The sequence below is a fragment of the Equus quagga genome, chromosome 13 (genome assembly GCF_021613505.1).
Source record: "Equus quagga isolate Etosha38 chromosome 13, UCLA_HA_Equagga_1.0, whole genome shotgun sequence".
Taxonomy (NCBI): Eukaryota; Metazoa; Chordata; class Mammalia; order Perissodactyla; family Equidae; genus Equus; species Equus quagga.
Window position 1 is genome coordinate 78,047,465 of NC_060279.1, and position 12,130 is coordinate 78,059,594.

Consider the following 12,130-nt stretch of genomic DNA (forward strand, 5'->3'; position numbering starts at 1 on the left):
GCAAACGTAACGCCTGTGTTTCTACTCTATACTTTAAAAAGTGAAACCGTACCAGAATTGAGTCCAGGGGAGGCGACAGAAAAGGCTCAACAAGCCCAGAAGCACCCAGACTGAAAGCGCTCACTTGAGTCACAGGAAGACCCTGGATCGACACCAGGAGGGCAGCCCTGTTCAGACCTTCCAACGCCTGGGGCCCTGCTGGGGAGGCCGGCTTGAAGGCAATGCCAGTGAATGATACAAGGAGTGGCACCTTTCCAAGGACTTTCCCTCGTGCACTCGTTCAACCCTCGCCCTGACCCTGTCGTGGGCTGATGAAGGGGCCTGAGCTGAGACATCAGCACCCGAGGTCCACAGAGGGCTTAGGACAGAACCCGGAGCACCTCCCGGCCCAGGGCGCTCACTATACCCCAGGGCTTCTCGCCTGGAGGAAGATCCCCAGCTCAAAGTCCCTCTCCATATTGTCTCCAAACACCTGCTGACTGCCCAGTCAGGAGAGTGAAATGGAATCACATCACGATAATACTGGTTCAGGTACAGACAGCAGGCTTGGGACCCGAGATATTGATAAGTTGACTGTTGTAGACCCTTCAGGTGCTTTACTGTCACGGGCAGGGCATGCTTAGAGAGCCCAACTCATAGAAAACTACAGAAGACACACACGAGACAGCCTGCCCACTACACGTGGCTAGACCATAAAATCATTCTTGAATCATCACACCTGTTGCTGCAGAATTGAGGCTTCGGGCTGGTGGGTGGTCCTATATGTCATTCTTGTCCAAAAGAAAATCACAAATGCAACTAATGGTATCTCCTGCCACTTAGTGGCTTTTGGTAATTAAAACAAAATCAGAGGAGGTGACACTTCCAAACTCATTTTATGAGGCCAGCATTACCCTGATACCAGAATCAGACAACGACACCACAAGAAAAGGAAATTACAGGTCAATATCCCTGATGAACACAGACACAAAAATCCTCAACAAAATATTAGCAAACTGAATTCAACAATACATTAAAAGGATTGCACTCCATGATCAAGTGGGATTTATTCGAGGAATGCAAGGATGGTTCAATACCCACAAATTAATCATATTAACAAAATGAAGGACAAAAATCATATGATCATCTCAATAGATGCAGAAAAAGCAAGTGACAAAATTCAACATCCACACATGATAAAAACTCTCAACAAAGTCAGTATAGAGGGAACATACCTCAACATATTAAAGGCCGTACAGGCCAAGCCCACAGCTAATATCATACTCAATGGTATGATGAAAAAAAGCTGAAAGCTTTTCCACTGAGATCAGGAACAAGACAAGGATGCTCATTTTCGCCACATTTATTGAACATAGTACTAGAAGTCCTAGCCAGAGTAATTGGGCAAGAAAAAGAAATAAAAGGCATCCAAATTGGAAAAGAGGAGGCAAAACTGTCACTATTTGCAGATGACATGATACTATATACAGAAAACCCTAAAGACTTTACCAAAAAACTGTTAGAACTAATAAATGAATTCAGTAAAGTTGCAGGATACAAAATCAATATTCAAAACAAAATCGGGAAAAACATCCCATAGACACATAAGAATTCAGCCAGTTAATCAACAGAGGGTCTCTCAGATGTACTTCCCTTTGGCATCCCCACTGCCCTTTCTAGGAGCACCTTCCCATTGTTATACTTCCCAACTCTCTCCTTCCTTCCTCAGTAACCAACCCGCCCCCCGACCCCAGCAGATGTGTTTTTGACTCCACTTGGCAGACTGGACTTTGGAGGGGCCTTCCCATCAGACTATCCTGTACAGCTAAATGCCCTGTGTCATTTGTGCCAGGGGATTAGAGTGGCCTGTCCATTTCTTCACGGGGGGTGGGCAAAGTTGCACCAAATTCCTTGTATTTACTAGAGCAATCTGGAGCACTGCCAGAATTCTAGATTTGAATCTCAAAACCCAGAGCCCTATGGTTACATGAAGAGTGAAATTTTTTAAGTTCAAAATGTGCTTTGATTGTCACCATCAATTTGCACACACGGACATGTCAGATATGTCGTGAGGACAATACATCCCCCATGACACTCCCAACACCTTACAGACACAAATCAGCAAGAATATCAGGCAACAACACACGGTCAAGAGAAAAATAAACAATAATAGCAAATCTGAGGCCACAGAGCTCCTAACAGTTCGAATCCACAGCTACAGATGATGCTGGCTTCCCTCTCTCCGAGACAGTGTCTTGCACCTAAGATGTTCATCCTCTCTGGTCCAAGAGAACAGCCCAGAGGACTTCTAGAGACCAGGGGACACGAGGTCTCAACAGCTCCAGGAACAGCGCAAGTAGATGATGGAGACAGAAACAGTGCCAGGTCCCCAGTTCCTCACAGCAGACTTCTCTGGAAGGTTTGGCCAACGTCAGAGAACAACTTCGGAGCTGCCCTCTGTTAGAACCCACGAGGAGCACTGGAATACTGAACACCTGGAAATACAGAGGTTCCAAATTGGGAGTGAAACCGGTTTTCTTTTTTCATGCATGTGAACTTTTTTCCCGATGTTCTGGGAGACCATGGAGCTAACAGACCGGTCACACTTTAAACATGTCCACAGAGAAGGGCAACCAGCCAGTGCTTACAGCTGGTTGGTTTCATTATATTTTCAGGATTTTCCAAGTTTTCTACAATAACTACTGTATTTTTATAACTGCACTCAAACCTTAGAGGGGACAGCAGTCTCCAATGACACCAAGTCTGTTATAAAGCTGTCAGTTACAAGCAACTGGGGGACATCACAGTACAGGCCTGAAAACGTCTAAAGTCTAGTCTAGAAAAAAAGTACATGGCTAAAAACTCTAAAGTCTAGCGCATGGCTAAAAAAGTTCTTGGAAACGTGTTGGAAAGTCTAGACTCGTGACTTGTCCTTATAAGCTACAGAAAGCTTCTGGCCACCCCTTAGAACACACTCCAACACAACTCAGGCACTTCTTGGTCCCGGCCACCACACCTCCCAGAGGCAGGTCAGAACTCCATTCCAGCTCTGCGATAAGTTCCAGACAGACTGTTGTTCGGGGAGAATCCTGCAACAGATGTGTGATGTAATGAATCTCTAAGTGCTTGTCCATTTGTATCTAAAAGCCCACGCCAGGTAGGTTCCCGTCAGCAGCGCCATCACCATTGATCACTTGTTCTCAGCAATACTTGCTACATCAACGCTCCCTCCCGGGGGCTGGAGAAGGCACTTGGCTCACTGACTGCTAAGTAGGGAGGCTGGGTCAGACCATGACAAAATGTTCTAGAGAGGCTACTTCCAAGAGGGTTTGGAAAAGAACAGAATTAATGACTTCAAACTTGGCCCGTCCGACTCCCTTGTTGTCCAACCAAAGCCCCCCAGCCCCTCATGATTGCTCACACTCACTCCTGACAAGCCCCCCTCACCGCTGCTCTTCACTCAAGCAGCTCCCCTCTGGGCTGATTACACAAACAAGGTGGGTGTTGTTAGTAGCCATGCACAGTGCTCAGACACCACCCCAAAGCATGCTACCCAGGCCCAGGTCCCTCCACACTGACTCCAGGACAGTCCCCTAAGTCAATGGGAACCAGCGAGCACACTGTAGCTACGTGTCCAGAGTCCGAGGGGGGTTAGGAGAAATTCCATAAATGACTATTCCTTCTGCTCCGAGTAGGTTTGGCTAGAAATTGTGCACTTATAAGATTCAGAAGTGGGTCTGCCCCACACAGGCAATGCTGACACGTAGAGCACCCAGAGGGGCTGAGGTGACGAGCAGGAGGGTGTCCCTGTGCTGTGAGAAATTTCAAAAACACCTTTTAGTTCAAGAACCTATTTTTAATATCTTTAATATCAACCAAAATTTATTCTCTCCATCTCAGCTCACCCTAATAAAAAGCAGAGATAGCATTAATCACCTATGGAATATGGCTTAGGAAAATTTCCAGAGCTCAAGCAATGCCGAGCAGGAGACGAGTCAGGTTCTAAATAACAACTGTCTCTACATACTTTCGTCTAGTGTGGTTACATGTGCATGGAACTTTTTTAAGTTCACACATGCTGCTCAAGCGTGACTGACTAATGGAGCCTAGAAGGAAACGAGTACATTTCATTTTGGAATAGAAAAGTTTTAAGGCTTCCACTCTGTCTCTCTTCTCGGCCTCAATAAACGATAAATGTTAAACTGTGCATCAACACAGGGATCTTGATTGGTACCACCCAAAAACCCAAAGCTGCTGCGGAAACCCGGCCCATACGTGCAGCTGCCACGGGGCCGCCACTCAGGTGTGATCCTGGTTGCGGCCCAGCCGCAGAGAACACTCGGCAAGGTGAAGACACAGCCAAAGCCAAGGAGGTGAGCTCGCTCTGGGGACCAAAGCAGTCCTCGTGCCGTGAGTCGGAGGCCCCTCTCCATGCAGCCCTGGGCCGTGCTCGCCTGCTCAAGCAAAAGCCAGCGGGAGGTACGTACGGCAGGTGTACACATCTCTGTACTCCATGTGCTCGTAATCGGGCAGAATTTTCATGAACCGTCCCGACTTGACGCGCGGGTTTATACCTGAACAGACACAGCAGGGAAAGGGCTAAGGATGGTTTCGCCTTCACGGCTGTGTGAACAGTGTTCACGACTCAACCACCTCTCCCTCACGGATAGCATAGAGTTCCCTTACACGCTCAACCCGCAGAACCTTGGGAGGCAAGCACTTGCCAAAGAGGACAGGCCTGGCTGGAAAGAAAATGTTGTGACGTATCTCCCTCTTAATCAATGGAGTCGCATCAGAAATGCATGATGGCAGCAAGCTCAGGACCCTCGCCATGCTCACTCTCCTCCCCTGACTGCCACGGATCAAGGGAGCTCATGGAGGAGGGAGAGCGGAGGTCGCAGCTCACGGGTATTTGGGGTGACCATGTGGGGACCCCTGTGCCCCAGCTAAGATATCCAGCTTGCTCGGTGCACACGCGGTCTTCATTTGTCCTCGCTGAGTGTGTCTGTTTGTTTTAATTAAGGACGGTATCTGCCAGCCTCCTAACTCAGACGGCTTCGCTTCGGAATCAAGACTGGCTGGCTCTACCACCTAGGCCAGGAACTAAGGGTGATTTTCTTCTGCCAGCCATTCCAAAAGCTAAGTAATTTCTGCCTGGATAAGGCCTTCAAAGCAAATTCACAAAAACAGAGATCCTGCAATGGGAAAATGAAAACTGAAACTCACTTTGGCTGGGGCAGATTAAACACTTTGGGATACTAAATAATGGATAATATGAATTATTCTCTGGATTTTGCAACCATTTTCAAGGAGCCAAGAATGAGACGTCAAAAGTAATCCCCAGATGTCCTCCTTTGCTTGTCCACATGCCCTAGATAGACATGTGTTCTCGCCATGGCCCTTGTCCCCTCCCCCTCGGCCACCCCCAATTTACCCCTGGTCACACCATCTCCTGCTCCCCAGCAGTCACTACCCACCTGTGCCCAGATGTCCCCTCCATGGACAGCCACCCACAGGGCCTGGGCAACTCCCTGTGCCCACAGCTGAGATGAGCTCTGTAGGGGCCTTAATTTCCCATGTGTGCTCTCCTCTGGGTGTCATGGGTCCCCTGACACCTGGCAGCATGAGCATCTGCCTCCCTCCAGGATGCTATTTTGAGTGTTTACCACTCTTAAAGAGAAATCTGTCTTCCTGGTGCTTTGAGATGATGTCATCAAATGGCCTAACAAACTCAAAAGGCAATTAGAAGATAAGAACTTGCCGTATTAGATACTCATAGAAACCAGCTGGCCATCTGAAAAAGCCAGGGAAGCTTTCTTTTCTGTGTATGTACGTGGGGATCATGGTAGCGAGACTTCGGCTCTGACTCTTACACCAATGCAGACAGCAAGGATAGTTCCTCCAATTCTATGCTGTGGCTGGATTTACGACACTGAGCCCTAGGCGAACAACAGAGGACCCAAGGGTGGAGCAAGGGCCGTGTGGGCACCCACGGAATAGAGGATGGGGAGAAGTGGAGAACTGCCAGGTTTCTGCCTCTGGAACTCTAGGCTTTGCTGAATTCAAAGTGGCACTGTTCTTGCCATGGAGATGAGAAGACAGAATGGAGACTGACTCCTACACCCACTTCCCCTGGAGAGACACATCTTCATGGGCGGTGGAACATGGAGCAAAGGCAAGAGAAGAAACCCAAGTCTGAACATGCACAGGGACGGAGAAGATGGGAGGCCTTGAGCAGATCAGCCTGCACTGGGGTCCAAAGCCCAGGAGGACAGGGCCGCAGGAGGCAACAGCCGGGTGGGGAATGGTGGCTAAGGGTGAGGATGCAGCCTGAGGCCCACAGGAGAGTGGGGAGAACGGGGGGTGCCAAGAGGTGGCAGAATCGGGGCTGGGACGTGGCAGAGCAGAGATCCTGACAGCACCCTCTCCAAGGGCTGCCAGCAGCAGGTGCGAGGGGGGCAACAGCCTCAGAGGGCATGGCCGAGCCACCAAGAACTGTGCATGCTGAGGGTGGCCTGGGTCCCCAGAAGAAGGTCCATGAAGAACTCAGGGCCTTTGGACAGGAGATCTCCCCAAGTATGAGCAAATTCTAACCCAGAAACACTAACCAATCCAACAATCCCAAATCGCCAGGGGATCGTAGTGTGAAGAGAAGTCACTGATGGGAGGAGGAAAGAGGAGACAATGAAAGCAGCATGGATCCAGGGACTAAACACGGCCCCACGTCTCCCTGCAGAGCCGGCTCCTTGGCGGAAACTCCACTCTCTACTGGTGCAGGGAGCATGTGGCCACGGGAAGGAGGGGCAGCTCAGAGGGGACTCTGAGAGTAACAAATCCACTGAAAAGAGGGAATACAGAAAGTGACACCAACTAGCAAGCCTGAGACCCCAGAAGGAAGCTTCTAGCACTTCAGTGCACACTCGGCAGCCTGACCCACAGTGCAGCCCCACTGCTTACTTCTCAGTCCCAAACCACAGATGTTCCCACGGAGAAGCTCAGCCTCTCCGTTCCTGGGTGAGGTGTTTAGTAAGGGGCACCACCTGGTCTAAGTTTTCAATGGAGAACTGGGTAGAAAGTTTAAAAGAATGTGAAAACCCAAATCTACCAAGATGGTTGTAAGATGGACACCTAATGTCCTTCTTAGAGAGGCCAACAGGTCAACTTTAGGCCAAACAGAACTGGCTCACCATTGTCTTTCTTACTCTGTTCTTCAATCCCCAGCCCCAGGTGCTAATGACACATGCCACACCACCACTGCGGAGTGAAGAAGTGGGCGCTGCCTGCGGGACGGTGCTGTCCACCTCTCCCGGGCGACATCAGTATTACCAGCAGCCTTCACAGCCTCATGCAGATAGGCAATAAGGAAAGACCAGCGGGGAATGTATGGGGCTGGGGGCACTCTGAGCACTCAGGGAGTGTCGCTGGCGATTCTTGAAAGCAAAGGAGCAGAGAACAAGAACCAGGGCAGGGGGTGGGCTGGGGGCTCAACAAGCCATAGGAAACTGAAGGGAAGACTGAGCAGACGGCTCGAGGCTGGTGGGGCCTGCAGGCGGAGCGCCGGCAGCGGGAGGAGCCAAGGAGAGCCGTCACGGCTTCATTTCCCAGTTACCATCGGCTGTCAGCCCAGATTCCAGAGAAAGGGACACCTACAGAAGTACACCAGAGCTGTTTCCAGCGCAGCCACCTTTCTCAGAGCTCAAGGTCCCTGATGCCTAATAAGACACCTTTGTCCCGTGATGGGCAGAAAAATAAGGGTAATGACACACCCAGAAAAGGAGAGAAGAAAGCCCGCCCACTCATTTAGGGCTATTACTACCAGTGCTGTCTTTAAAATATCCATAATGACTTCAAGAGGATGTCTGAGAATGGAAGTGTGGAAATTAATAAAAGAAACCTGAACTAAACTGGAGTCAGGACGGCATATAGGGGGAGCTCTCATGCCCCATCACACATCCTCAATGACACCAAACAGGAAGAGGTGGACCCTGCACCTTCCACAGGAAGCACAACTACTTTAACTACTGAGGGAAGACTTCACTCCACCCAGCAACAGCTCAGCCAATGAGAAATGCCGCAGCTCAGCCAATGAGAGACACCATGACCCAGCCAATGAGAAATGACCCGGCTCAGGAAATGAGAAATGCCGCAGCTCAGCCAATGAGAAACGCCGCAGCTCAGCCAATGAGAAATGCCGCAGCTCAGCCAATGAGAAACGTGACGGCCCAGAAAATGAGAAATGACCTGGCTCAGCCAATGAGAAATGCCACAGCTCAGCCAGTGAGAAACGCCATGGCCCAGCCAATGAGAAGCTGTTGCCACCCTGAACTGTTACTGTCCTCCAATGGTCTTTCATTTAGAACAGCCCCTCCCCACTCCTCCTTTTCTCTATAAAAGCAGCTCCCTCCTTTGTTCTCTAGATTTGCCTATCGTTTGCTGTAGCATGCATATCCCAGTTACAATTCTTTTTTTTTTTTTAAAGATTTTATTTTTTCCTTTTTCTCCCCAAAGCCCCCCGGTACATAGTTGTATATTCTTAGTTGTGGGTTACAATTCTTTTGGCTATTCCCAATAAACTCATTTTGAGATGAAGTAACAGGCAAATTTGCTTTTTAAGTTGACAGAACTGTGGACTGGGGGTCAAATTAATTGATTATCTATTGTTGGTACTCCCTCTGTGTCTGCTTTTGGAACAAAGTTAATGATGGATGATAAAAGATTAACTTACGCTTCGCATATACGTCTCGACAAGACACACCCGTGATCTCCAGCTTCCGCAAGTTTTCACAAACGCCATACTCTGTAACGAGAAACATTTGCTGGGAATTACAGTCAAGAAATCACAAAAGAATAGAAATAGACAGACGGAAGGGGGTGGTGCATGCCTGAGCCTTGGCCTTGTCTCCCAAGTGAGTCTGTCTTTCCTTGTGGAGATTACACAGGACTTCTCCACATCCAGTCAACACCCTCATTCACCAATGAAGCCATTATTCTATTTTTAGACAACGTCACTCTCAACGAAATAACAATCTGCATTGTCTATTCTGATAACCTCTAAAAGCCTAATTGCACGAACCCAAAATTAGACAATCCCCAGCGTATGAATACCGTGTGGTACAAACCCAGTGGTCTGGAAACAATGCATGTTTCCATAGAAATGAGATTGTCATTGGTGTCAGGGTTCCACAAAGACCCCCTTTACCCCCAGTGTCGCTCACCATGCTACTGATTCTATTAAATGAAGTCACAGGCCCTAAAATCGAAGACCAAGGGAAGACAGTGGAAGGAGGAGCTGGACACTCTCTGGCCCTTTTGCATGGGGCTGCCCTAGACCAGCAGCCAGTGAAGGGGATCCCTGACACCCTCCCAACCTCTCCATCCTCCCAGCCTCCCCTGGCGGACAGCGCTCTCCCACTTCCTCCTGCCTACATACTCCTGCTCCACCATGGCCCCACTTTTCAAAATCACTCCCCCAGCACTTCCCAACCTAAACTTCAGTTCCTTTTTTGTTCATGTCTCATCAAGGCTTTGAAAGGAAAGCACCATAACTGAACTAATCCACACTAATACAGAACTGCCTGTTGGCCAAGAGCTAATAATGACAACACCTGCCTCGTACCAACCTTTGCATGTGCTGGGCACCATGCCAAGCTCCTGTGGGCACCAATGCATTCAACCCCACCAGCAGCCCATGAGAGAGCAGCTACTGCCATCTCCACTTAACCATGAGAAGACAGACACAGAGGAGCACATGCTTGTGATGGGGACCCAGAACTGAAACCCGGATGGGAACACCTCGTAGAGGTGAGCACAGCCCCAGCCCATAGCATGTGCTCAGCAAGCGTTTGATGAGAAGGGGAGTGGGGGGCCCTAGGATCCCACGGTAAAGACCACCATGACTCTCACTCACTGTGCCATACTGGGTGCAGGCATTCAGCTGGGGCTTCCCAAGACTGCCTCCCGACATCCTGACAACCACCTCTAAGGCCAGTGCTACGCCCCCATCGCAGGGAGGGAAACGGAGGCTGGGTGAGGTTGGTAACTCAGCAGTCCCTCTGGAACGTGGATTGATGCAGTCTGGGCAGTAGCTGCAAAGCACTGTCCACCTCATCACATCACTTTTGGTTGTGCCTATACCCTCCCTGAGGTCTGGTCTTTTCAACAGAATGGATGATATTAACCCAAACGCTTCTATAGCTGGGAGGATTTCAACAGTATAGCAAGCTCAGGATGCACACACGGTGAAGCAGCCACCTGGGGTGAGGCGGTTACTCCTCGGCAAACCTCTCTCTGATGGGGCTGGCCCAGGCCCCTGCCTTCCCCCCTCCACTGTTGACAACAGACGTGAAGGGAAAGACTCCTAAAGACCTCACACCATGGCCTTGCTCATTACCAGGCAAAAACACCTGTTTCCTCCTCCTGCCAAGAAGAATGTGGACTCCGTCCTAGAGAATTATGCAAGTTATAAGAACCTGTGAAGATAACACAGCATGTAACGTGAGTTACCAGCAATGTGAGGAACCACATTTTGTGAAAACGCTTGCAGACCCCACAGACCAGGTGAATACAGCCACACCCTCAAGGTGGGCCAAGCAAATGGGAAGAACTGGTCTACCCGGCTCCCATTGCAGAGCTCTGCTCTGCATTAAACTATCTTCACCATTTCCTGTCGGTCCTGTGATGCCCATGATGACCAAGTGGCTCCTCCTTTGAGTGACAGTCAGCTGTCACTACTGTCTGGCTCCTCATACACACTCTTTCCTTCCCTTGTACAAATGATGCACTTCGAAGTTGTGACCGAATAACAAGATTGGTGCTTCAGTTTGTTTTCTGTGTGGTTTTGCAAGGACAGCTCCTTTCCTGCACGCCAGCATGCTACCAGGGCATGTGGTAACAGACAAGGCTAAGCTGGCCTCGCAAACACAGCGGGGTGATTGCCAGGGGTCTTCTCCTTCAAAAACTGCGCCCTGTTGTAACATGTGTTAGGGCTGCAGGCAAGAGTCTGACTCTTGGTGTCAACAGTCAGATACAGGGCTGAGACCTGAGCACATAGCCGTTTGTGCTGTTGTTGCTGATGGCGCCAGAAGTCAAGCAAGGCCTTTGCAAGGCATCAATATTGTTCCTTAGGCATTTCTTTGTGCTCAGATTGCTGAAGGCTGGTGACTAGGTTTATGATTTTTGTCTTTGAGTCCAATGCATACTCCAAGCAGATAAAATAATGCATTGCCTCTCACTAATCACTTGACGTCTGAATGATTCTAAGATTTTTAGCCAGGATGACCAGATCATCATAAATCTCTGTGTCAAGAAAGGGTATTGCTGACATCACACGAAGATGAACTCGACGGCCAGATACGGCATCCACAAAATGCCATTAACAATCAAAAGAAAAACAAGGCCATGCTGTAGTGCTAATGAATATAGCAGTCCTTTCTGGGTTTTTCTTAATGTTCCCAAAAATCATAATAAATTCACCAAAGTAGAATAATGTCATTCTGACCCAACTGTTCCTGTAAGAAACATTCGGTAATTTCCACACGATGGAAAAGGCCTTTTTTTAAAATAGTGGCTAAGAGCAATGCCACATCCCTGCTTGTTCTCTAAATCTTGCCACAAGTCATCAGGGAAACGGCCCCTAAAATTCCTTTAAGGCCAGCGTACTTGCCAGCACCTCATATCCTTCCCTCCAGAAAAGCTAACAAGTGTTAACTCCATCCTTCGGCACACATCCTTTCCCAGAAGATGAAAAGTTCGCACGCCAATCCATGCTGCCTAGAGCTGCTTTTTAAGTATGGGGTGTAGTGTTGCAGGCTGTCACCACAAAAACGTTTCCTTGAGGCCAGCCTGGTGGCGTGGTGGTTGGGTTCACACACTCAGCTTTGGTGGCCGGGGGTTCGCAGGTTCGGATCTCAGCTGCAGACCTAGCACTGCTTGTCAAGCCACGCTGTGGCGGTATCCCACATAAAATAGAGGAAGACTGGCACAGATGTTAGCTCAGGGCCAATCTTCCTCACACACACACAAAAGTTCCCTCGCTCGTCTATTATACAAGGTAGCTTATAGAATTCTTTTTGAAAGTGTCTGCTCCAAAGATGGTAACACAATAAAAAAAGTTGGGAAGGGGAAGAAAAATGGGTGAGCTGAACTTGAGGAA

General features: G+C 49.1%; 1 protein-coding gene across 2 annotated transcripts in view; it reads right to left on the bottom strand.

The window, feature by feature from the left end:
* Window positions 1–12,130, bottom strand: part of FBXO31 (F-box protein 31) — a 44,472-nt gene that overhangs the window by 23,445 nt on the left and 8,897 nt on the right. Inside the window, exons 2-3 of one of the 2 annotated variants that reach the window (XM_046680890.1) lie at window positions 8,705–8,776; window positions 4,467–4,553 (exon numbers count right to left, since the gene is read on the bottom strand). In XM_046680890.1, coding sequence (XP_046536846.1) covers window positions 4,467–4,553; window positions 8,705–8,776 — 159 coding nt within the window. The remainder of the gene's footprint in view (window positions 1–4,466; window positions 4,554–8,704; window positions 8,777–12,130) is intronic. The other variant, XM_046680891.1, reaches the window with a different exon arrangement.